Source organism: Mustela lutreola, chromosome 4 (assembly GCF_030435805.1).
Source record: "Mustela lutreola isolate mMusLut2 chromosome 4, mMusLut2.pri, whole genome shotgun sequence".
Taxonomy (NCBI): domain Eukaryota; kingdom Metazoa; phylum Chordata; class Mammalia; order Carnivora; family Mustelidae; genus Mustela; species Mustela lutreola.
In genome coordinates this window covers 27,678,900-27,703,883 of record NC_081293.1, presented here as the reverse complement: position 1 = coordinate 27,703,883, position 24,984 = coordinate 27,678,900, and the positions used below count along the sequence as shown (strand labels likewise).

The following is a 24,984-nucleotide window of genomic DNA, read 5'->3' as shown; positions in this document are numbered from 1 at the left end:
GACCCTGCGTTGAGGGCCTCCGTGTGGCTCTGTTTTGGAAAGAGCCTGTGAACTTTGGAAAGGGCATGTGCTATCTATCTAGCTGAATCCAGTGTTCGTGTCCTGGGAAGCTGTCTAATTGGTCCTGGTATTCCAGGGAGCGCTTAAAAGAAGTCAGTCTTATCAAACAGAGGGCTAGTGGTTTGCTGTTCACAGAGTTTCTGGCTGAAGGGATTGTTTGGTCTCAGAATGAGAGTCTCTGCCATCGCATGAGTGACCTACTTGGGACGTTAGCAAATGTTCTCTGGTAAGCGTGGGTTGAATGGACGATAGATCACCCAATGGGTTGACGAGTGGGGGTCCGGTCAGGCGCAAAGTGTCCCAACACACTTAGTCTGTGTGCACACACGTGTGCATTTTCTCTGCTAGAGGTGAGGGTATAGAGTAGCCCATAATGGCCAGGCCGTGGGTGTGTGACACGCCTACCAGGAGTCCTGGTAGCAGCGCATGGTTTGTGTCTGTCAAGGTCCTCAAAGGGAGTGTGCCTGTAGGTGGGAATACAGGTCAAGCTGATTATCCCCTTTTATCATCTGCAGAGAGGACACCTCCGCTCCCTCCCCCATCACTTACCTTTTTCCTTCCTCTCTGTTCCTCCTCAGGGTAGCTGGTTTGGGTTAGGGGGCCAATCTCTGTAGACTCTAACTAAAGAGCTCAGAGAACTTGATAAGATAAGGAAGGCTGTCCTTCCTCTGGGGACCAACAGAGGTTTCATGTTCCCCTACTCCACTCGGCTTCTCTAGGGAGCTCACACCAGGGCAGGCAGCCTTCCCACAGACGGGGACTGTCTGGCCTCTGGGAGAGCCAAAGGAAATGAGGTATTCCTTGGGGTCAAGACTTGGGTTCCCTTCCCAGTCACCATGGGTCTGGGTGGAGGGACAGTCTAATGGAGCCCCTGACGAGAAAGACAGAGAGAGAGAGAGAGAAGGGGTAGGAGAGAGATGGTCTAAGACAGGAAGAGGGAACTGAGAGCCAGAGGTAACTGACATGGGCCAGCTCTAGCTCAAACCTGTTCTTTGGGCCACAGAAGTGGACTGAGTATGTGTGTTGGAAAGGGAGTTCTCTCTTTTTTTTTTTTTTTTTTTTAAATCAGGGAAGAGGCTCTGAAACCTTTTGGTCTTCTGGGCTGAGCATTCAGCTCTTTGCAGAGGGTACAGCCCTGGTTCGATCCAGTTCCCCCCTAGAAATAGTGGCCCCCCTCACTCTCACACGCCCTGTCCTCCAGCCTCAGCAAGTACACACTGGCCTCTTCCCCTCCCTCGCCTCCCCTTAACCTGGCCCTGAGGATCAGGTAGTTCCTGGCCCCAGGGAGGCCGCCCGGAGACTCCTTAGGAGATGACCTCCCAGGGTGGGTACAAAAAAAGTTGAGAGAAATTCATTTCATGGCCAGTGGCTGCTTAGAAAAGGCGATTCCAGCATACGAATGTGATAAATGTTAACTGAGCATTAATCGCATTAAAGAGGGCCCTATAAACTTTTCATTTCTAATTAAATTCGTCCAGTGATGCTGCCCAAGCGAGTACTCTGGGCCTTTGTTTATGTGGAAAATTAAAATGCAAATACAATGGGATTTATTTCCAGGAGTGGAGGGATGGGCTGGCCCCTCTGGCTACTGGCCTCCAGGCCTCTCAGGCCAGGTAACTGCTTCTTTGGATGTGCCAACCCCACCCCCACCCCCTATGGGACACATTGTGGTGAGAAGGGAGAGGACAGAGTTCAAGGTCAAATAGAGTTAGAGATGAGAAGAGGATGTGGCAAAAATTGAAAAGAGGAAGAAAAAAGACAGGAGATGACCCCGAAATCTAAGAAGGCGTTGCCCTGCCCCCCTTCCCCTGCCCACTGCCAACTCATGGCTCTAAGAGAAGAGATCTCTCAGATCTGGCTTGTGAGTCGTGTCACCACAAGCTTCCACTGCAGCTCGGGGATGAAGGGTGTGCATGGGAGGGGAAATTTGGAGGAATCAGCCCTGTGAGGCATAGGTGGACCTCCTCCTAAAAAAACAAAGCGGTCACCTGCAGGGAGGGCCCTGGATTTATCTCCAGCCGTTTGAGGGGCGGCTGCTGGTTTCACCAGCTTGGTTTCACCGAGCTCTTCCTACCAGTGCCCAGCAGCATTGACGCAGGGCAGCGGAGCCGAGAGGCACACTCTGGGGGCACCGCGCAGGCACACTCGCACACACATGGCCTTCTCATGTGTGGGGACAGCCGGTCACTCACGGGAGTAAACAAATGTCCCCTGCACAGAGTCCTTCAACACCGTGATGCCTTTGATAAAAAGCAATAACCCCAAACACTGTTGAATAGAACGATCTAAAGTTCCTATTTACCAACACATAAATTAAGTCTAGTGGAGAGAAAACACGGGTCAGAAAAATCATGTGGGTAGATCAGTGGAGACACTGAGGGATCACCGCGCTACTATATGGATAAGAAAGCTGTAAACAGCATTAAAAAGGAGAGAGGGAAAGAAAATGGAAGTGGAGCCATGATAAAAAGCAGAGCACTAAATCACACACGGGGGTACATGTACAAAGTCACAAACCAGATTTACGCCAAGCGTTGCAAGATCTACAGCTTGGTCGGATCGCACGTGGAGATACTCTGTGCCCGGGCGTGCAGGCGTCCACAAAGTGGATGAGGCTGTGTCAGCATGAAGGGAATGGATTTGGCCGTAATCTGGGCCCTCCCTGTCAGACCAGTGAGACTGACCCCTCAGCTCCACGGTGCAGGGATCTGATGGGGCCGGCTTTGCAGACAGCGGAGGAAACACCCTTAGGAGGTCTTTAAAGGTCTTCGAACCCATGAATCTTTGTGAGCCAGACCCGCATTCTAACGGATGTCCAAGGCTGCAACCCATTCCCAGATAGAGTCTGCTTGACTAGTTTTGGTAGAGAGCTTGCTTTAGTCTCTTTTATTCTGAGTCATTCTCCTCCTTTTCAGTGTTCACTTGTGTCTCTTAGAAATGCATACGCACTTGATGACAAACAGGTAAATGTGACAAGTCCCAAACATCTGGACGAAAACCCAACCTGTAGGCAGTCCTCTGTGAGGGTTGTCAATTTAGAGACATCTGCATAATTGATCAGATTTCTTAGTTCTTATCCAGGCATCGACACTCATTTTCATTTCACTGGAGTTGCATTTCATGGGGAAACACCTGTTTGCAGAGGAAAATAGTCTAGGTGACAAAGTGTCATGGTTAGAAAGCATCTTTGATGCATTTGGGTCTGGTTTCTGGCTTACAAGGAGACGGTTCTGGTCTTGAGAGGCAGGTGGAGAGTTGGTGTTTAGAGAATTTGGTATTTGAACAAGCATAGCTGGTGGGCGCTCTCCCTGGAAAGCTGGTTGGGAGGGCAGATCACTTCGTTCAGATGAGGGTAAGCTGTCCAGTAGGCCTGGCTTCCCTAATGGAATCCACAGGGTTATCTTAAAGGAGAGTGTTTGGTTCTTAGGAGGCATGGTCTTTCATTCATTTATACTTTCATCTGTCCATTCAGAAAACCTTTGCTGAGCACCTGCTATTTGCCAGGCTGTTCACACAAACCTATGTAACCCAGATAATATAAGAAAGTGGGCTCTGGGAGCGATGGCTGGAGTTCGAGTCCACTTCCCTACTGACTGGCCATGTGGTTTTAGGTAAATCTCCTCTCCTCTCTGGACCCCGGTTTCTTCACGCATCTAACATGGGGCCCACCATACAGCTCTTTCGTAGGTTCTTGGGAGGGTTACCTGAGTTAATCCGCACACCTCGGCATTGCACCCAGCACCTAGCAAGTGTTCAATACATGTGAGTTGTTATTATGGCGGTCATAGTCACCAAATGGTCTTGCTCTGTGTCTACATCAACGTGTGTGACTTCTGGCTTGTGTGTGCAGTAACAGTGACCTCTTTTAAATAAATAAGCTTGAGCTGAAAGGATATTCTGTGAACAGAAATGTGTATCGTGAATGCCAGTGAGAATTACGGTCCACTACGATCCCGGCTGGATTTAGGAAAGGGCCTGTTCTATGTGTGTGCAGGGAAAAAAGCCCACGATGAGTCAGTTATCTGACCACTGAACAGAATTAGTCAGGTAATTGCCCCTTTTGTCCTCGTTGGTTGAGATCCCAGCCTCTATGGTTGTCCGTGTGTGTGCGTACATGTGTGTGTGTATAAACTTCCTATGCCTGCACACTCCTACTAGCCTACTAGTGGTTGAGGAGTTGAAGGTTGGCATTTTCTGGGCTTCATGACATTTTCATGGGTTGTGGTGCTTTGCATTTTGTCATTTTTTTTTAAAGATAAAGTGAAACAGTCATGAAAAAAAATCCTTATTTTATGGGTTTGAAGGGTTCCTCTGCTTCTTAAATGCCATAGAGGGAAGAGAAGGAAGGTAAACAGAAAGAGGAAGGGAAGAGAGGAGAAAAAGTAAAGGTAAGATAAGGATAAAGAGAGAGGAGAGGGGAAGTAAGCCAATATTTGACAAGTACAAACCAACCTGCTACTCTTGGCCCACATCTCTGTATGTTTCAGGGAAGCATGGGAGGTTGATAATCACTGCAGTTATTTTCGCTGTTAAGAGCTAGAAGATTTTATGGAGCAAATTCAGGAGAAAAATTTTACTTTGGGCTTAACGTATTAAGCGTAATAGCTCACAGTAACTGGACAAGTACAAATTCTACTTACTCTGTGCATAACAGGAGCAAAGATGAAAACCAAAGTTTTCCAAACTCACGATGATGTGCTCTGGTTCCCCATCTTTACGGGAAGGTCCATGGACTGAGCCCAGCACTCAGTCCCATTCTTGCCTATAGCTCTCCCTGCCCCTTTGGCCTGGGTAGGTAGCCAAGTTCAGCTCAATGGACTTTCGTAAGATCCACACCCAAATGCCTTCAGATTCACTGATCTGATTCTTTTCTTACCCCTTCCTTATTTCCCAACTTGACCCCATGATTTCATTATCCCTTATTTATACCTAGTGCCTGACCAACGTTCTTCTTTTTTAAATTAGAAAGGAAATCTTTTAAATGAGCTAAATTTGGATCCTGAGAACTCAATTATCTTGGGATTTTTTGTCATAACTGTACAATGTTTAAGGGCCACCATTTTCCTTTCGGCCTATTTGTCCTCACAGGGCCGGATGCAACCTTGGTCTGGAGATGGGCAGTGGTGAAATCTATCATGTCCCAGCTCCTGCCCCTGTCCAAACGGACCAGAGGACCAAGGAGGGAAGTAGCCCTCTCTCCATGCTACCTGACTGCAGTTTTTGCACTTCTCTGCTTAAACCACACACATACCTTTACTCATCTTAGGGTTTTATGTATATTAGCACACATGTGGATGTGCTTGTACACATGTGTAGGCAAATCTTATGGCTCCTTTACTTGGTAAGCCCTTATATTCATAATAATAGTAGCTAACAAGTGCTTTCTATAGCAGAAATCATTATAAGCATGTCGCATGTATTAATTGATTTAAGCCTCGTAAACAACCCCATAGGGCTTTATAGGATTGTTTGTAGGTGAAGTAACTGGAATACAGTGACGTTAAATAACTTACTCAGGTCACAGGCTAAGCAGCAGAACTAGGATTTGAACCCAGGCAATACTGGTTCTAAAACCCATGTGCTTGGGACGCCTGGGTGGCTCAGTTGGCTAAAACCCATGTGCTCCTCCAGCCACTCCCTGTTTCCTATTACTTTTCCATCAGAGAAAGGGCAGGTATCTACAGTCTCTTGTGGGGCTCTGTATATCTTACAGCCTCATGCCCTTCTCTTGACAAGTTCAGAACAGAGATCCCACACCCTGGTAGGAAGTCACATCTTTGAGGTGTTGCCTTACTCTCCTGTGCTGTGGGTGTGGCCCTGTGAGTGCAGAGGATGCTGGGAAGGAAGAAGGTGCTGATGGCCAGAGTCACGGAGACTAGTGAACTGGGGAGCTAGAATTCATGCTGGACTTGGGTTCACGTTCATTGGAATCGGGGAGTTTACTCCCATCCATCCTCCTCTTGTCAAATCAGGGACCCAGACTTTCAGTAGGCACTGAGTCCAGCTTCAGGCTTTGACCCTTCAGGCAGATGTAGGCAAGGTGGTACCAGGACCTGTGTCAGAAGTGTTCATGGATCAGGGGCAGCTGGCTTCCAACAGGACAGAACTGTGCATTTGGTCCTCGAGAAGAGATTCCCCCCCATCTCTAGAATCTTCCTTCTGGAAAGCAGCAGGGCAAACGACTAAGCTGGAGCAAGGTAAAAAAGCTAAAGGATGGGCCCTCTCACCCACCTCCCACAACCACACTGAGAAAGCAATTACCGAATCCTACACCACCACCCAGATCCAACATCATTACTCAACCCACATCACCAAGGAGACACCCATTAACCTAATCTCTGAGACATACATTACAAAAAAAAAAAAAAAAAAAGATGCTGATATGATCAACGAACACAGTAATTCAAAGCAGAAACCTAGACATTGCTGCTAAACAATACCCACATTCCTCCAGCTCAGTGTTACACAAAGTGCCGTCACCTCAATACAATATCACAAAACACCAAGTAACAAACCTTAAGCCAGCTGCAGGAATGCATCGGGGCACAATGCACTACAGCGTACACCCAACACAATTCAAACTCTCCATCCCACAGGCACACCCATACACAAAGGCTGAAATCGTGTGGCTGCCAGAGCAACAGCAAAGGCTGGTCACGCATGCGCAGAGCTGGAGCCGGTGCCGGGCCGTAGAGCCCCCAGCCCTTCTGCACGCCCAGCAGAAAATGGTCACGGCCACGGCCTCCCCGAGCGCAGTGCCCAGCCAATCCCCAGGCACAGCGCAGCCTGCCAGAAAGCAGCAGCGCCATCCTGTCTCTCCAGCAGGTGGATGTGTCCAGACCATCACCTTCAATAAGGCCTCTGGGCTCTGGTTGCTAGTAAGAGAATAAACTGTCCCCTGAGCCTGCTTCCTGAGACAGGACAAATCAGCTCTATCCTGGCTGGGGTTTAATAAGACTTTGCTGTTACTGAAAATGACAGAGCTCCAGGGATGGAGGGAGAGGTGGGGGGGGGGGGTGGGCCCGGAGCGGGGGCTCACCGAGCTGGGTGCAGGAATTCCCCTTCCTCCACCAAGCCCTGCCTTCGGTGGCCATTCCAGAGCTGAGGCCGTCTTGCTGGGTGTTCACTGAGTATCGATTCAGTCTGCAAGCAATTTTAATATTTCTTCAGGGACTTTCCAGCAACAGCACAAGTCATTAATTCACCCTCCCAAATTGCTTATTCAATAGCAGGAACATGGCTCCTGAATAAAGTCCCAGAATTTATGTGACTCGCACGAGTCAGGAGGTCAAACAACTGTTATGGAGCGAAGTTAAAAATCCAAATAAAATATTGACACTTTTTTGGGGAGGGGGAGGGGGGGAAGTAAAGGTATTTAAAATAGGTTTTTGTTGCAATGCCCCCAGGATAAAGAATGGAAGGAGACTGAAGACAAGTTGAAGTTTATAAAATCAATGGAATTTATTGCACATCTACTTGGCATTTAATAATTCTCTCATTTCCACATCCCCCCCACCACGTCCTAGCCATAGACAAAAAGATACACAGGTGTACAAGTGCACATCTATGCACATCAATACAGATGCATGGACCAATATAAAAACACAGTTGTGATGTGAGAATCCTAGATGCTCTGGAAAGGGACTGGTGCAGAATGTGACTGTGGCTTACATATTTGACAGAAATAGGCATAACTGGGGCAGAAATTCATGAAGTAGGTTTTGACAAATATATCTAGTATTATAAATTGTGGATCAATGCATCAGAGCCGACATGAAAATAAAGATACACTAAGCAGGGTAGTAGTTTCTAGAAACATAGAAACACTTTGGTGTGTGGTACCATTACACACTCACATACTTGATTCGGAAACTAAATAAGTAGATAAATAGATACAGAGAATTTGGAAATCTACACCCAAAACCTCCCAATGCATATAAATACTGAAACCATAGCCACTTAACTTAAAATTGTGGATTGTTTGTAACACAGATGCACTGCTCATCAAACACAGGGGAGAGGCTAAGCATGTTCAGAATCGCTCCTATACGCAGTTTCTGTCCATTGTCTACGCATACATTTGCTCAGGTGTCCAGAACATAGATGGGAAAAGACGAGGCCCAAATAGAAAACACAGATAACTGTTAATAAAGAAATTTCCAGAAGAGGTCATATTGTTCAGTCTAAAGACATTGGAGTCCCAGGCCTGCACCCAGAGTCTGGCTCCGGTGTTATTAAGCACTTGACCTTAGGCAAATTGCTCAGCCACTCTTGTCTCCTTGGTATCATAGAGAACATGCCTATTTAACAGAGTTGTAGCTAGGATTTAAATGAGCAGATGCATTTGTTACAGTGGCTGTCAGTGAATATGAAATAAGTTCTAGTTACTTCTTTTACTACTATTATGTGCAGCTCTTCTATCGGGCCAGCCTCTCCTAGATTCTACCATCTATTCTGGGTATGAGCTGTTCCACCCAGTGGTTAGCTGCATGGGTTCTGAAGCCAGGTTCCCCGGTTTAAATCCTGGTTCTGCTGCCTAACAGCTGTGTGCCCTTGGGTCAGTTACTTAACCTCTCTGAGTCTCGGTTTCCACACCTGTCCAATAGGGATAATAATCTTGCTAAGAAGTTGTGAGAAATAAATTAATTCATGTAAAGTGCTTAGCACAGGGCCTGGTACACAGTGAGTGTCTATTAGTACACTTCATTCCCAAAGATGTTATCCTTATCATTATTAATAATAACCTTCATTTGTTATTCAGCAAATAGTTTTTAAGCGCTAACATTCTGCCAGGCACCGTTGCTAGGTGCTGGAAATACATTAGTGAGAGAAATGGGTGTGATATCTGCCCATGTAGAGCTCAGGGTCTAGGGGAGGACTCAGTGTGAATTCAGTAAGCAAGGAGACAAGCTTTCAGCTCTGTGCTAGACCCTGAGGGCAAGAGGGGTGCGGAGAGAAATAGATTGGAAAGCCAGGGCGGAGCCAGATTGGGAAAGATTTTGAAGGCCAGGCTGAGGAATTTTGAATTGATTCTGTTGGTAATAGAAAGCAATTGTAGGGTTTAGCCACGTCACATTCTTTCAGGAGACAGACCGATGGATTGTTTTCGAATACTGGAGTCACTGGGCCAGAGGTGGGAGGGGCAAGAGGCAAGGAGGTCAGGCCCCACCTCTGCTGCTGCTCGGGGCACTTCCTCTAGGCTTCCTTCTGCTTGCCTAGGGAGGAGGGCTTGCCGGGGGTAGGACACGGAGCATGGGCAGGGAGGACTTGGTCCCAGCAGGGAGGCTACACGGCACCCCTTTCACCATCACATCTGGCCAATCTTCTAGCCTCTGGACTTCCCAAGCAGGACCGTGGGGTGAACAGCTGGTGGACCCCAGTTCTAGCCCGGAAGCCCTGACAGATGAGGGCAGGGCTCGTGGTGAAAGGAGCTAGTCTGGTCACGCTCTGGGCTTGGCATGCACTGCAGACTGGTTTCCAAATGGTTAGTTAAACACATTGCCCCTTAATTTTTAAACCTATGCATATCTTGAAGTTAAATCAATCCATATGCTTACCATTCATCATATAAACCATCACTATTGCCCCCTTGGGCCAGCCCCATGGCCCATCTAGCCTGGTAAATTGTATCTGGCCTGGGCTCCCGGGGACACGTGGTTGGGAAGCCCAGCATTCCAGCTCTACCGTGCTCTAGCCAGAATGGAAGTTCCTGCCAGAAGCTTCCCGTCTGCGGCCATGTTCACGCACAGACCCTGCCTGACCTGTGGGTGGTTGTCCACGCTGAAACCTGCAGGGGTCTGAGTGGGCATGGGCGAGCCACTCTGACCTGCACAGACTGCTGAGCAGGAGCCTGGGAAGATGACTTTGCACCAAGCACTTCCGGGCTGCAGTGGGGAGAGCAGGTTGGACAGATACTGTTTCGTCTGCCAGGGGGCGGTCCTGAATGTGAGGGCTTTGATTCCTGGGATGTACGGAGGGGAAATCCTTGTTCCTCAAAGTTCTCAGGAGGATGGGGAGGCAGGAACCATTTTTTTTTTTAAGATTTTATTTATTTATTTGTCAGAGAGAGTGAGCACAGGCAGACAGAGTGGCAGGCAGAGGCAGAGGGAGAAGCAGGCTCCCCGCGGAGCAGGGAGCCCGATGTGGGACTGGATCCCAGGACGCCTGGGATCATGAGGCAGGAACCATTTTTAGGGGAGGTGAAATTCTCCTGAATAATCTATGACAGTTCACTTGAAGTTCTGCCATGAAAAGTCTCCATCCAGCTGTTTGCGCTGTTCCAACTTGACTCAGGGCTCAGCCCGGGGACATGTAGCCTGCAGAGGCAGTTCTCAAAGGCCTGTGTTGAAACAGTTACGTGCAAAATGTCCTTTGCTGAAGCAAATATCCTTTGTCCTCTGGAATGATCCAGCCTCTAATGCCCAGGAAGCCCGAGGGCGCAGAAGGAGGCCCTGCCCACCACTCCCCTGGCTTGGTGGGCTGTGGGGCCAGCCAGGCTGAGACATTGTTGGCCCCTGGAGTTCCCTTGATTTACCAAATCAGGACAGACTTTCCCCCTGCGAGGAATGAAATATTTTCTGCAAAAACTCTGAAGTGGGCAGTCTACCCTAGGACAGTTTGAATTGATTTATACATGTGCATGGCACATGTATACAGACACCTGAATTCTTGCCCTAAAGACCCTTTCAGCAAACCAGTAACACGGCCAAGCCTGGGACCAACCTGCCGTTCTGCTAAGAAGTAATTTCATTGCGGGGAAAGCCGTCTGCTCCAGGCAGCCAGACAGGATTTTATGGGGACGTGTTTGGAGATCCCATGTAGATATCACGTTGTCAGCGGCTGGTTCCTACAGGTGTTATTACTCCCATTTTAGAGAAGGGAATACTAACTCTCAGGGAGCCCCCTACCCTTTGTTTCTCAGAGCACAACAGAAGAGGCTGGAAATAGAATCCAGGAGTTTGGATTCTGGGCTACAGGGCATTTCTTTTCTGGAGGTAGGCTAGCGTGGTGGTTACAGGTGTGGACCTTGCATTTAGTTTCCTTGAGTTCAAACCCCAGACTTGGCCATTTATTAAATGGGTGACGTTGGGCAAATTGCAACATGCCGTATCTCCAAAATGGGTTGTTGTGAGGATTAAGTAAACTGTTAGGGACACGTAGAGCATTGCCTAACGCATAGTAAATACTCAGTAGACAATGGATTTTATTCCTGGGGCTCCTGTTAAGGAAGCATTGCTCCTAGAAATCCTGACCAGCCTCGCCCTGGCTATGCTGTCACCTAACTCTCTCCAAGGTGAGCTGTCTGAGGTCACCTCGATGCTAATAGGACCTCTCCTCGTCTCCACCTCAGGGGAAGTTTTTGCACACCATTTATTATCATATAATACAATGCAATATAATATCATACATAACATAACATAATATGATGGGTAGGTTAACTTGGAAACCCTGAGGCGGACCGTGGATGGATGGATAGATGAATAGATACATTTGTACTAAGTATACATACATTATATCATTCTATTGATTTGTAAAAAGTTCCCGGTCTGCCTGGCTGTAATGAGATTTTTGAACTTTGCGTGGCGATCAATGAGTGGAATATTATTGGCCTGGAGAATTGATATACCTGCTCTCAGTGGCTTGTTCTGCTCCTAGGCTGCCCCGGCCCCCCAGGTGTACGATTCCAGCAGACACTTAACCTTTTTTACAGTGTCATCAGGCTAAAAGGAATCTAATAGTGACACAGGACTTGTGCTCAGCACTCTGCCACTATTGCTTTCCTGTCACAAATAATTTATAGCCTTCTATTTCCATCCCCGAGCCTGCACCCCAGCCCTGCCTCCTGCTTTCCCCCAGCTCCCAGGAATCAATAACCTCACACAGCCACAGTGGGACTATGGGGCGCAGAGAGACAGACGGACCCAGAGAAGGGAGACCCACAGATGGGCAGAGAGAGCCACGGGGCAGAGAGACGGAGAATGACACACAGAGGAAGGAAGGAGAGGAGGAAGAGGAAGTGAGAGGAGTAGGAGAACCAGAAGAGGAGGAAGGATTTCCTTGCCGCTTTCTTAGAATGTTGAGAGCTCCTCGGTTTCTCTATGAGTTTAGCAAACTGTTAATAGGAGACTCATTACCTGCTTTCATTCTAACTCACAGAGCTGATGAAACTGTTTTGATCTCCAGCTTGGTGGGAGGTGGAGGCCTCCTGGGAATTTAACCAAAGAAAGAGTGACTTCACCTGCCTTGTCATTTATCCTTGGAAGCACAGTCACGGCCGCCTGGCATCTACTGGGCCCTGAAGAAGCTGGGGCTCATGCTGTCTGTGGATCCCTCCCAGGGATCCTGGGCGGAGGGCCCTAGTCTGTCTCACTGCGTGTCTCTCTGATGCGCCTCTTTGCGGTCAGGCTACGACACCTGCTGCTTTTGCTTCTTGTCTTCTCGATGCTCTGTCGGGGGCCCCCATAGTGGCGGCACTGACCGGGCTGGACCATGTCAGCCTTCGAGGCCTCCTGCCTGCACCTGGCTCAGTCCCTAAATAGAAGGCAGCTGGCCCTGATGGCCACCCACAGGAACATGGCTACTCCTAGACATTGTTTTTATTATTAGCACTAGCATTTGCTGAGCCAAGCATCATACTAACCATCTGACATGCATTATCTTATTTAAACCTCACAACAATCCTGGGAGGTGGACAAGTATTATTATTCTTTTTTATAGGTGAGGGAGTAAGAAACTGTCAGAGGTCTCATTAGAGAAAGTCCCCTGAGCTGGGACTCAGACTCAGGCAGACTGGGCCCAGAGCCCACCCCCTTCATCCCTTTACCCTAGTGACACCCTTGCGAAGCTCCTCAAATGCCTCCTGCTGGGCTCAGGCCAAGCCGGGAAAGGTTGGAGAGGAAGGGCCCATCCTTGTGAAGGAGAACATGCTGGAAAAAGAAGTAGGGAGCAGGGGTCCTGACAGGGCCGTTTTCCCGTGGCAGTAAGAAATGGCACTTGCTAGCTGCCTAGTAGAGACATGGGCTCCCGGACTCCCCACTGATGCCCCCAAAGAGCTTTACCTGCACACTTGACTTGAGGGCCAGACCCGCCTGGGGCCGTGGAGGACATGCATGTGTCTGGCTGTCTTGCAGTGCCAAGAATGAAAAAGATGGGGAAAGAATGAGGAGAAAGTAGTATCAGACAGTCACCCACAGAAGTCCTATACTTTATCTTTTTAAGCTCTGGTGATAATCCCTGGCTTTGTCAGTCATGTACAGGATTCCAGGTCAGCAATCAGTAACCACCAGGTATCCACGATTCCAGTTCTTAAATTTCCCCAGATCAGCTCTGGATTCTAGCAAGTGTCCACTTCCTGGGGGGGCATGGATGGACACCAAGAAGACGAGTAACTCACGCAGGCGCCCTGCCCAGCTCCTCTCCCAGGATCCCCAAGCCGCTGTCAGGAAGTAGTGATTTTCCATCACTTGCTACCTCAACTAAATCTACACCAGTGCCCCAGGGGTCAGAGGTTCTTGGTAACAAAGATAGAAACTCCGTAAGGCCATCCAGTTATCTGAGTCAACCAGCCCCAGCCCTGGGGTTTCCTTAGTCCAGGGCTCACCAACCTGCAGTCCAGAGCCCCCACACAGTAGGCCCAGTGAGATCCCAGAAGCTTTTGCTGCAATGAATTCAGAGTGGCTGCTCTGAGCTGCACAGCCCCCTTCTAGACTTTTCCTATAGACTATTCTCAATGGGCTTCAGCTCCTGTCTGATCTTTCCCATTGTGATTATGCTCCAAACCTTCCCCCAGCTCTAGGGAGATGAACTTGCCTTTTGCTGTGCTGAGAGAGAGGAGCTGTAAAAGCTCCTTTTCAGAGCTCTTAGCCACCTCAAAATGCACCATCTCTCGCCAGCTCTTCCTGCTGCCTCTCCTTGCTCTGCCTTGTTCTCCTAGTCATCTGCATTCTGCCGGGCAACTTCAGGCTCTCCCCCTAGTTCTCCCTCCTCAGCCTGCCAACATATCCAGGTCCTTCCTACCTTAAAAGGCCTTCCCTCCCCCTCAGCTGCCAGTTCCATCCACTGGTTTCCACAGTTCCTCTCCTTTCCTTTCCTACAGACTTCTGAAGGCACTCGTGTCTACTTTCACTGCCTCCCTCTCCTCCTGTTCACTCCCTAACCTCTTTCTGTCCTGTCCCAGTTGCTTTAATGAGACCGCCGTCCCCCAGATTCTCAAATCTGTGCCTCTTATTCCCAGTACCCTCTAGTCTTTACATTGTCATTGATGCTGGGAATTATACTCCTTTTGGAAACGTTCTTCACCAATGACTTAGGTGAAATGGCCCCATTGTGATCCTGCCATTTCCAATGTGACCAATTCTGAGCCCTCCACGAGGTCAGGTTTTTTTCCTCAGCCTGTGAAGGTGGGTGCCCTCCAGACACCCGCTCCTTAGGTCCCTTGTCTCTATCAATACCCTTTTCCTTGACAGTCTAAGATCTGTGTCTGCTGTGCCAGCTGGACACTCCCTTACCACCCCAGACACTGCAAGCCCAAGACAAAACCAGCTACCTCCTTCCCTATCCTCTCCTGACAGCGGCACAAAGCACCAGCCTGCCTTTTCCCCAGAACTGAGGGTCTTAGGGCCGTGGTTGACTCCAGCCAGTTGCTAAATCCTGGTCATTCTGCTTTCACAGTGTCTTGCGGACTCTTTCCTTTCCTTCCTGAGACCTTGTGCCTGTGTGCTGCCTTACCCGGATCTCTAATTTTGAGATCACTCCCGGCTTGAGACTCACTCTAACCCTGGCTGCTGCATGTTGACAGAAGTGTGACAAAGTCACGGAGAGCACCCGTTTTAGGGACGGAGTTCTACCTCCGCCCTCACCAACAGTGTGGTCTTGACTGAGCCACTTAACCTCTGTCAGCTTTGGTTTTCAACCTGCAAAATGAGAATAGTATCTACTCGGGAAGTTGTTGGGAGAAGGAACCGTCGTATGTATAAGTGATATAAATTGCGTATAATTAGGGCACCTACTAGATGATGAACAGATGGAAAATCACTTTTACCATCATTACTTCCAAGTTTTCAGCCTTATTTCCTCTTTCTCCTTTACGTACCTCCACTGCTCCTGGCTGGTCAGTCTGGGCTTTAACCCCTAAAACCAGCTTGGCTTCCATGCCTTTCTCCTCCCTTCCTCCAGCACCTGCTTATAATGCTCCCACCCTACCCTGCCACAGCCGCTTTGCTCATCTTAGAACCGTAATGTTTTTCACTGGGAAGCAGCCCTTCAAGATCCTGTAGTCCCACCTTTTTACTTTACAGCTGAAGAAACAGAGGCCCCGAGACACCGATGGGTGAGCCCCAGAGCTCTTGTGGCTGTTGAGAGGCAGAGTCAGAAGCAGGACTCAGGGCCCCTGCCAGACCACCTGCTGCCCCTTCCACTTCTCTCCCTGCCCTCGGTCGCTTCCACCACCTGCTGCCCCTTCCACTTCTCTCCCTGCCCTCGGTCGCTTCCTCCGATCAGCCCTGCCCTCCCCTGAAGGTCTACGTGAAGATCTACTTCCTCAGGGACTTCTTTCCCAGTCCCCCACCTGCAAGGGGCTGCGATCCTCCTCCTCCTCCTCCTTCTAACGTTTACTTCCAGGCCCCTTGGGGCTCCTGAGCTTTCTCTGGATGTGTGTCCTCGCTCCATCCAGCTTTACCTCTAGCACAGTGAGGCAGGAGCCTTATCTCTGTTCCCGTGAGCGCTCACTTAAACCAGAGCGGGGTCTGCTCACGGCTTCTGACTCACCTGGCTGGTTTGGGTGAACTTGGCCCCCACACTTCTGTGTAGGGAGGGGCAATGCCATGGGAGAAGCTGCTTTCAAGGGTACCTATTTGGACTAGTGGGCGAAGGGGAGCATTCCTTGGTCTTGGCATTGGTCTTGTGCATCACTGAGCCGTGGGCTCCTCAGATCACTGACAAGCAGGCTCATCCCAGCCCTGGGGTGTTTGATCCCAACCCCGGCCCCCGCCAGAGCATACAGGGTGGGTGCCAGATTTTTCAACTAGGCTAGTAAAGACGCTGTGATCCAAGTAAGACCCCAGAAAAGCAAATCATTGGGCCAGCGAGCTGGGCAGTGCATGGACACAGGGAGAAGCTTTTCAGGCCCTGGGATTTGGTGAAGGGACCGTGAGCTATGCTGGACTTCCAGGCACAAAAAGGGCCACCTGTGACCCAGCCCTTTCCTGGTTATTTTTTTTTAGCTCAAGACGTAGGGAAATCTTACTCTGTCCCCCAACTCTGAAGGACTGTGGTACAGTCCCAATAGGAAAGCCAGCTCCAAAATGATCTCCAGACCCAGGGAGTCCTGTTCAGAGGAGCTTTGCATGTGGTCGAGGAGGGAAGGGAGGGCAACAAGCCACCAGGGCCATCCCCACCCCCAGAAAAGGGAAGGATGCTGTGCTCCACTCACTCTGCTGCCCCAGTCCTTGCCACCGAAAATCAAGCTGCGGCTCAGACAATGCACACCGCAGGAGAGCATGCAGACCGCCTCGGTCCAGCTGCACTAGGCTGGTTCTGCAGAGCCCTGGGGCTGGAGGGGGGGGTTTGACGGCTTATGCCTCGAAGCAGTCAGCAAGGGGAGCACACGGAACCCTAGGGATGAGGAAGGAGCTGGGAAGCTTGGGAGAGGCCCTGTGCAGGGCTGGGCTGGAGCTGGTGCTGGCAGGAGTAGGCATGTGATGTGTGATGCTGTTTTGATGCTGTTGCAGGATCATCAGGACCAAAGTTCAGCAACCTTTCCACCCAACGCCGGATGGGGCTGGGACAGGAGTGACTGCCCCCGGCCACACCATTGGTAAGAGGCCTTAAGGAAGGGAGGAGGCGGGGGGGCCTCATCTAGGAGAGCCAGACACTCTCCCCTGCCGCAGAACGGTCCACCTGCCCATCTACCTGAGGTCCCAGGCCCTCTTTCCCAGCCCACACTCTTCTTGAGCTCCTAGAGGTCAGGATCTCCCCAGGAGACTCACTCACCAGAACCGTTCTCTGCCTTCTGCCCACATCTCCTGGCGGCTCCTTTTCTGTCTCTGTCTCTGTCTAAATCAAGATTTTCCTTTAGCTTTTTAAAAAAATATTTATTTATTTGACAGAGAGAGACACAGCGAGAAAGGGAACACAAGCCGGGGGAACGGGAGAGGGAGAAGCAGGCTTCCCGCTGAGCAGGGAGCCTCATGAAGGGCTCCATCCCAGGACCCCGGGATCATGACCCGAGCCCAAGGCAGACACTTACCCTGAGCTACGCAGGTGTCCCCATCCTTTAGCTTTTCCTCTCCCCCTTCCACCTCCTCCCTCATCTTTTGTTTTTATCTGCTTCTGTCTCCACTTGCCTCTTTCTCTCCTATCTACCTTCTTACCGCATGTAATTTTTCAAATTCTTCTTCTCTTCTCCCCTCCTCTGCTTTATCTCTTTTCCCTCCTCTCTCTACCTTTCCCTTTCTCTGCATGTGTGGCTCTGGATCTGTTCCCCCCTCTCTGCCCTGCTCCTCATGGCCTCTTTCCTCTTAACCCGTCTCTTCTTGATCTGTCTCTCTCCCCTCCTGTCTGTACTCTGCTGCTTCAGCCTCCTTCTGTACTGATCCTTGCTCATGGCCTCTCAGAGACATGACCCAGGCCCACCGCAACCCCAGCTAATGTCCCCTGCCATATAGTCTTCCCTTTGACCCAAGGGCCCTTGATGGGGCTGTAGCCATAGATGTGGCCTGGGGCATAAGGGACTGAAATGTGGTTCTACTTCTCCCGCTGCCCCTCTTGGCAGCTGTCCCCTTCTGTCTGGACCAGCAGGAAGTAGAGTGGCTGGTCCAAGCCCTCCTGAAGTTGGCAGGAGCCGTAGTTTCCGAGGCCATGTTACAGTGTGTGCCGGGAAGCAGGGCCGGGCCAGGCTGTACCCGAGTTGATCACTGTACAGTGAGTGTTTTCACTAACCTGTGCCCTGAGGGAGAAATGAGGAGCTTCTCAAGTGATTTCAAGTCCAGAAGCAACTGGTAGAGAGGAGCCACAGCCTCCTGGGCAATTATCACGCCCATTCTTGTATCTCCTAGAGGGTCAGAGACAGAGCCTAGAAAGCCGCTGCCTCTGAAACAAAGTTGGTAAAGGCCGGCCCAGGAGCCTAGAGACCGTGAGCTGGGGTATGTTTAGCAGGGTCAGGCCGGTCCCAGGGGTGACTGGCTATGCAGGGAGGCCTGCTAGGAGCTGCGCTTTCTGCAGAAACACCAAGTCACTCTTGGGATTGAGTCAGGGTTAGTGTTTCCCTCCACCCTCAGGAAGTGAGATGAAGGGCCCAGAGGAGTCTCTGGGGTGAAGACCTGGGGCTGTAGAGCCCTGCGCTCCCCGTAAACCTCAGAGGACAAAGGGGACTATGAGCTCCCCGTCCCTCTTACTGCCTCTGCCCCTCTCTGCCCCCAGCCCTGGGGTTTCAGTCTGCGATCACAGCTGTTATCCTGATGGCCTTTCCTCCTTACTCTCATCCAGTTCCCAGTACGGCTTCCCCTCCTGTTTCCAGCGCCTCCAATGATCCAGTGGGATCCTACTCCATCAATGGGATCCTGGGGATCCCTCGCTCCAATGGTGAGAAGAGGAAACGTGATGAAGGTAGGGAGGAGGGAAGAGGCTTGGCTTCCCTGTGCATGCTTTGTCCTTGGACTCGGAGCTCCGGTTTCGGCCCGGCCTCGCAGCTGCTCTGCTGTGAGATCAGTTTTAGTAGCAAAGCCCAGGTCCCCCCACTGCCCTGCTGGCTCCTGGAGAGGGAGGCAGGCTGCTGGCCATCAGCTTCACCATCTGCTCTGCAGCCTCAGCGGCCTCCTCTTCCGCTGGGACTGCCCCTAACATCCCAGCGGGGTGCAAGGGTGAGAGCATGAGCCCTGTATCTTCGGAGTGTCAGGAAGTTGGGAGACAGCTGATCTCTGACCCAAGGATTAAAGACCAATCTGCCTTTGTTCTTACCTGATCCCAACCCATCAGAAGATGGGGGCATGACATCACATGCAGCTGACCCAGGTGTCCTTTCTCTGTGACACATGGATTCTGCACCCCACCCCGCCCCCACCAAAACCACTCAGGAAGCTGGACATGGGCCTTCTGTACCCCATCGTATGGGAGGAGACACCACTCAGGCTCTTGTCTGCCCCCTTCCCCCACCTCCCCGTTCCAGGTAATGCTTCAAGGTGCGACCAAGACCCGTTGGGCAGGGAGTTCAGGAGAGGGAGAAATGAAGAGGAGGAAGAGGGGAAAGGACTCGAAGAGGGAGTGCTGGCCAGGAGCTTGGGAGAAGGCGTTTTACAAATGTTGAGATATGAGGAGTCCCTTGGTGACCATCTGATTCTCTTCCGATGAGAGGAAGGTCCAGGGCACAGGGCCCACAAGCCCAGGCCGGTGGAGACACCAGTGTCTGGAGCCTGCTTCCTGTCCTGGTCTCATGGTCCCTGCTGGGGAAGCAGCAACCTTCTGGTCTAGGGAGGGTGTATGATTTTAAGGGGACCTCCCATGAAATAGAATCCTCCAGAGATGAACATAAAGGGGCACTGCATATCCCATTAGCCAGGACAGTCCCAATTTATGCTTTTTGTCTCTGCATCTTGGCCCATTGGCATCTCTTTTTTCTCTAAAAAATGTCCTGTTTGGACAATAAATCACATGGCCATCCCAAGCATAGACAAGCCTTTGATTGGGATAGCGTTCAAGGGTAAGGAATGGAGAAAAGGGACAAAAGTGAGATTCCCTGGGCCCAGGCTGAGGGCAAAGAGAGTGTGAAAGCCCCAGCCTCCAGCAGAAGGGACGGAGCATGGGAGAGGCCTGGGTCTGGCAAGACAGTGATGACCTGGTGCTGGCCTCCTTCCAGAAGCCCTAATGGCCTCGTTTCACAGGGAAACAGCTTGTCTGGCTCTATTTCTCCTTCTTCCAAAATATCGAAACCCATTTGGCTGCCACGGCCTTTGCCACTCACTAAATTTCATTGTGGTTGTTTTGGCGGCAGCCCCTGATGGGCAGGGAGAGGCTTCCGGAAAGGCGCTAGGTTCCAGTCCTCCCTGGGGGCTTCCCACACTCCAGCCTTAGCCAGGCGCCCTGGCACCCTGAGTGGTTTGGAAGATTCTTCCCCAGACCCCAAGGGTTCCCCCTTTCACCACCAGCCCCTGCATTTTTTAGAGTGCGAGATGTCTACCAGGCGGGGCCGGGGGAAGCCCTAGGACCCCACTCCCCTGTGTACTGTTCCTTTGTGTCTGTGTTTGGGGCCAAACATGCGCTGTTTCCTGGGCTCCTGTGGTTCTCCTGAGAGGAGGCCAGTGCAGGAGGCTGTGGCCATCCAGGGTTGGGCCCAGCCGCCCCAGAACAGAGCGCTCTCCTCCCTGCAACTGACCACCTTCATTGTTTCAAGTCAATTCAATTCAGTGAACCTTTCTTGTGCATCAGCGGCAAGAAAGGCTTGGTGCTGGAGGACCCCAAAGCAGAACAAGATATGATTCTTGTCCTTAAGGAGCTTACAGTCTAGTGGGGCATGTAAATCATGTGAGCCCAGAGAGCAGAAAGGCCCATCAGATAGTTGTGTTGTAATGGAGGTCTGGGCCCAGGCCATGGGAACCCAGAGTCAGGAGGGAGTAGCCTGGTGGGAAACGGCTGCATTTCAAGGAGGGGCTTGAATGATGGGTCAGAGGCATGTTTGGAGACAATGGCAGTGTGAAATTCTGTCTGGTAGACTGTGCCTTGTGACCAGAAGGGGCTGTGGTGGGAAGACTCACGTGTGCTCTAGCAGGGCTAAAGGGGTGAGAGAGAAAGGCTGGGAGGGAAGGCTAAGGCTAAGTGCATGGGTTAGGGCCACAGGAGATCAGCTCGAGACCGGACCATGTCCTTTGTTCTGCAGACATGAGTAGCCACTGTAAGTGTCTGAGCAAGAAGGGAGAAGAGCAGTGCTAGGTTTGGGAAGGCCATCCTCCGGGCAGGGTGACTGTGATGGCAGCGGGGAGATAGCTCAGGAAGCAGTTGGCATCTTCTAGGTGAGGGCTAATGGGAGCTCTCGGTTTCCCCTATGGCTTAAACACCTACCTCCTGGGCCCAGCCAGGTGACAAGGAGGATCCGAGGCCCTACTTCTTTTGGGGTGCGGGGGGATGGTTCTCTTGCCTTGACTCCCGCTTCCTCTGACCAACCCCAGCACAGGTGGAGCCGCCATTTCCCTGGTAGAGGGCAGCACCTGTGAGGGAAGCCCGTTCTCCCTGACCTGCCCCCGTGCCCACCCCGGGCCGCTGCACACAGTTGACCTGTCGGTGGGATCCAGGTGGAAGGGAGAGGAAAGGAGAGAGCAAAGGCAGACCTTTTGCAGCTCTGCCCCCTCCCCCATCCTGGGTGCCTCCAAGCAGCCAGGCCCAGTTTGCATTAGGGAGCAGCTCAGATGATTAAGAATAGGAGAGATAATTATGTGTCAAGATGATGTAGCCCAAGTGTGCGGTCAGGCCAAGGTAGCACAGCAGCTGGCAGGCCGGTGGCAGGAGGCGGCCTCAGGCACGGGCTGCAGACACCCAGGTGTGTCCTTCAGCCACCAGGCGTGCGGCACAGGCTACAAGGAAACTGACCGGGGTTGGGGGTGGGGTGGGGTAGTGCCCTGCAGGGCACTGGTATGGGAGTGGGGATGCATGCCAAGGGACTAGACCTCCAGGGAGCAGAGGGGCCCATCTCCCTCCAGGAGGACCCCGCCGCCCCTCCCTAGGCCCATGCACTGTGGCATATCTCTAGAAGTGCCGTACCCCGAGGGCAAGCCATGAGCTTCTCTGTCCTCAAGGAAGCTGCTTGGGCTCCTGCCTCTGGGTACAGTTGGGCCTATTCTTCAGCTCTAACAATGTCACGGTGGTGGGCATTAGCGAGGACAATCTCTGCAGCATGTGCTGGCATTATTGGAGACAATCTCAGCGGTAGTTATTGGTGTTCACAGTGATAATACCCAGAGCATTATTGGCATTGGCACTTGGAATACGGACGGCGTTATTAGTATCTGCAACAATCATATCTGTGGAGATATTAGTAAAGGGCCGATCAGCTGTGACTCCGGGGAAAGGGGAACTGACAGTGTCTGTGAGCCTGCCTGAGATGCCTTCTCATGCCATTGGAGGTATGGGAAAATCCCTGGACTTTCCTTTAAGACATGTGCTAGTCAAGAAGCTTTGACACTGTCCACCTACCTGAGTCCAGGATCTCCCAGAATGAGACAGGGAGATGGACCAAGGATAGACGAGGAAGCTATGTCACAAAGCATCCAGAAGCCAGGCTCTCCATCAGTCGGAGAAGGTAGATCCCCAGTTAATGCCCTGCTAAGATCCTTACCTCGTTTTGGCTACGATTTCAGTTGAGTATATTAGAGTCCCTTGAAGGGACACTGCTTCCCTGAATACTGTATGCCCTGGTTTATGTGGCTGGGAGATAGAGACTCTTGTATTTTTTTCAGGCTGGAAAACCAGAATCCTTTGCCTTCACCTAGTTGCTTTCGGCCATAGCCTAAAGCACTGCTGTCCATGCATGTTGTTGGCGCACGGAGCAATTACATAACTTGTCCAAAAATCCAAATGAAGTCATAAGGTATAAGACTGGTTATCCGTGTGAAGGAAGGCTTGTTGGTATCACCCTTTGATGTGTGGGCTTGCTGGGGGCCGTGATTTTGCATTCCATTAATTAGGTGCACAATGAGTTGTGCAGTTAAGACTTGGTGCCCAACCCCGTGCAGGGGTGTATTTGCAGACTGGGCGGGTTGCAAGGAAATGGCTCAGTCCTGTCACATATAGCCATAACTGGAAAAAGAGCCTTAATTCCTGAGTTAGGTGTTGCTCCGGTTAGACGTGGAGCAAACGGGGGGATTTGGCGGGGGCAATGAGCAGCACCTTCCCGGTCCAGGAGCCTTGGCTTCGGGCAAGAAGAGGCTGCAGGACCCCAGCCCAGCAAGGAGGAGGACGAGGGTGCCAGGTGGAGGCAAGCAGGCTGTCCCTGGAGTGGCGTGGCTGGACGGTGTGGCTCAGTGGGGAAAGGCGTGGGCCCCTGGAGTGAGGCCACCCCCGGGTTGGAATCCCAGTGGCTCAGGCAGATTGCTTACCCTTGATCAGCTCAGTCTTCTCTGTACAACGGAGATGGCATCACACTCACTTCAGGGGGACTGTGGAGAGGACCACACAGAAGCACGGATACAGTGTTGAGCCAACTCCATCTTGGAAGGCAGGTCGTCGAGGGTCTGCGGGAGAGGACCTAATCGGCAGGTTTATACTTTGAAGGAAAGTGAAGTCATGTCAGAATAAAATCTATTTGGGCCCACGTTCCCTAATCTTGGTGCAGGAACCTGACACTGGGACAAGCTCACAGGGATGGGGCCAGGGAGTGGAGGAAAGATGTCCAGCCACCCGTGTGTGATCGGGAGGACCTTTGTCCATCTCTGCGTGGTCATTTGCTGTGTGGTTATCTGGGTGGGCCACGTGTTCTCTCTTAATGTCCAAAGGCATTTTAGATGCGCATAATTAAATCTAGGCCCCCTTCTTTTCTAACATGGAAGCATCCCTCCCTCTCTCCATTGCTGTGCATTTCTGCTCTCACATGTAAGTGTATTTATTTAGCTAGGGAAATGTGTGCGTGTTGTTTTATGGACACCATATAATTTTTTACGTGGCTTATGCAAATATGGGTAAATGTGCGTTTTCCACCATTCTGAGATCTTTGGGTGAAAAGGGGCGTGGAATGCCTGTATGGGGTGGGTGTGCAGTCTTCTGGGTAGTGTATATACTTGAAGAGACCGCCAGGTGTGAGCAGGTGCGTGTCTGCCAGCACTAGTGAGCAGAGAGAGCTCTAGGCCAGGCCTGAGCCTTTTAAGGCTCCGAGGTCCAAGTCCACAGGTGTATAGAGTGTCACCCAAAAGGCCCCATAGGCACCACCTTGCATTCTGGAGGCAAAAGGGTGGGCTGTCCTGAGCCTGCCTCCTGGTTTGCCTGGGGCCCAAGGCTGGGGAGACTGAGGCTGGGAACCCTTACACCCTCAGGCTGTGTGGGAGTTATCACTCAGAAACCTCACAGCCCTTGCAGGAGGAGCCTGGTCTCCCAATCTCCGGGTCTTGTCCCCAGTCTTCTACCTGCCTGTCTTTCGGGATCTCTCAGTGTCTGTCTGTCTCTTATTTGCTCTAGTCGAGGTATACACTGATCCTGCCCACATTAGAGGAGGTGGAGGTTTGCATCTGGTCTGGACTTTAAGAGGTATGGGGGACAGAGGGAACATGGCGTGGGGGTCAGGGGACAGAGCTGGGGGGTGGCGGTTAGAGATAATTCAGAGGGTGGGCTCCTAAGAGCCAGGGAGCAGAAACGAGGAGGTGGGTCAGGCTTCCACTGGGAAACCAAGAGGCTAACAGAGTCTCAGGGCTCGGATCACTTCGGCCACGGGCCACTGCCGGGTTTTGGGGGCTGAGGCCCCAGCAGCCTGGAGGGTCAGACACTCCGTGGATGGGGGGCACTTTTTCCAGCCCTTGGAAAAACAAAGAACAGATCGGGTAGTAAAACAAAAGCAAAGGAGACCTGGAAGCACCTGACAGCCCTAATTCATCACGGCCCAAGTTTTTTCCTGTGTTCCCATTATATTTGTTTGTAAAAGTGGAAATCAATTTTGAAGGTAATTTTCTGGAAAGAATGGAAGGGAGGTGGGAGGGCCGGATAAGGCAGAGATGGTAAAAGGAAAAATTTAGGCCAGGCACAGCCCAGGGGCAGCTCTTGGCAAGGTGAAAGAAAATTGCATATTCAATCTCCATCCATGAATCTCCCTCACTGCTGCCCGCCTCCTGCTTGAAAACAATGAAGGCTTTTTCCCAACGCTGGGCAGGGCCTCGGTATCAGCCTCACTTTAACTTCAGGGTCATTAATTCCCTGATTATTGAAGGAGAAGAGAGGGTTGCAGCATCGTCAATTTCG

General features: G+C 51.2%; 1 protein-coding gene across 5 annotated transcripts in view; it reads left to right on the top strand.

The window, feature by feature from the left end:
* The window catches only part of PAX2 (paired box 2), a 79,079-nt gene that overhangs the window by 15,074 nt on the left and 39,021 nt on the right, over positions 1-24,984 (top strand). For 4 of the 5 annotated variants that reach the window (XM_059169179.1, XM_059169180.1, XM_059169176.1 and 1 more), the window contains exons 5-7: positions 16,788-16,873; positions 18,544-18,663; positions 24,211-24,279. In XM_059169179.1, coding sequence (XP_059025162.1) covers positions 16,788-16,873; positions 18,544-18,663; positions 24,211-24,279 — 275 coding nt within the window. The remainder of the gene's footprint in view (positions 1-16,787; positions 16,874-18,543; positions 18,664-24,210; positions 24,280-24,984) is intronic. The other variant, XM_059169178.1, reaches the window with a different exon arrangement.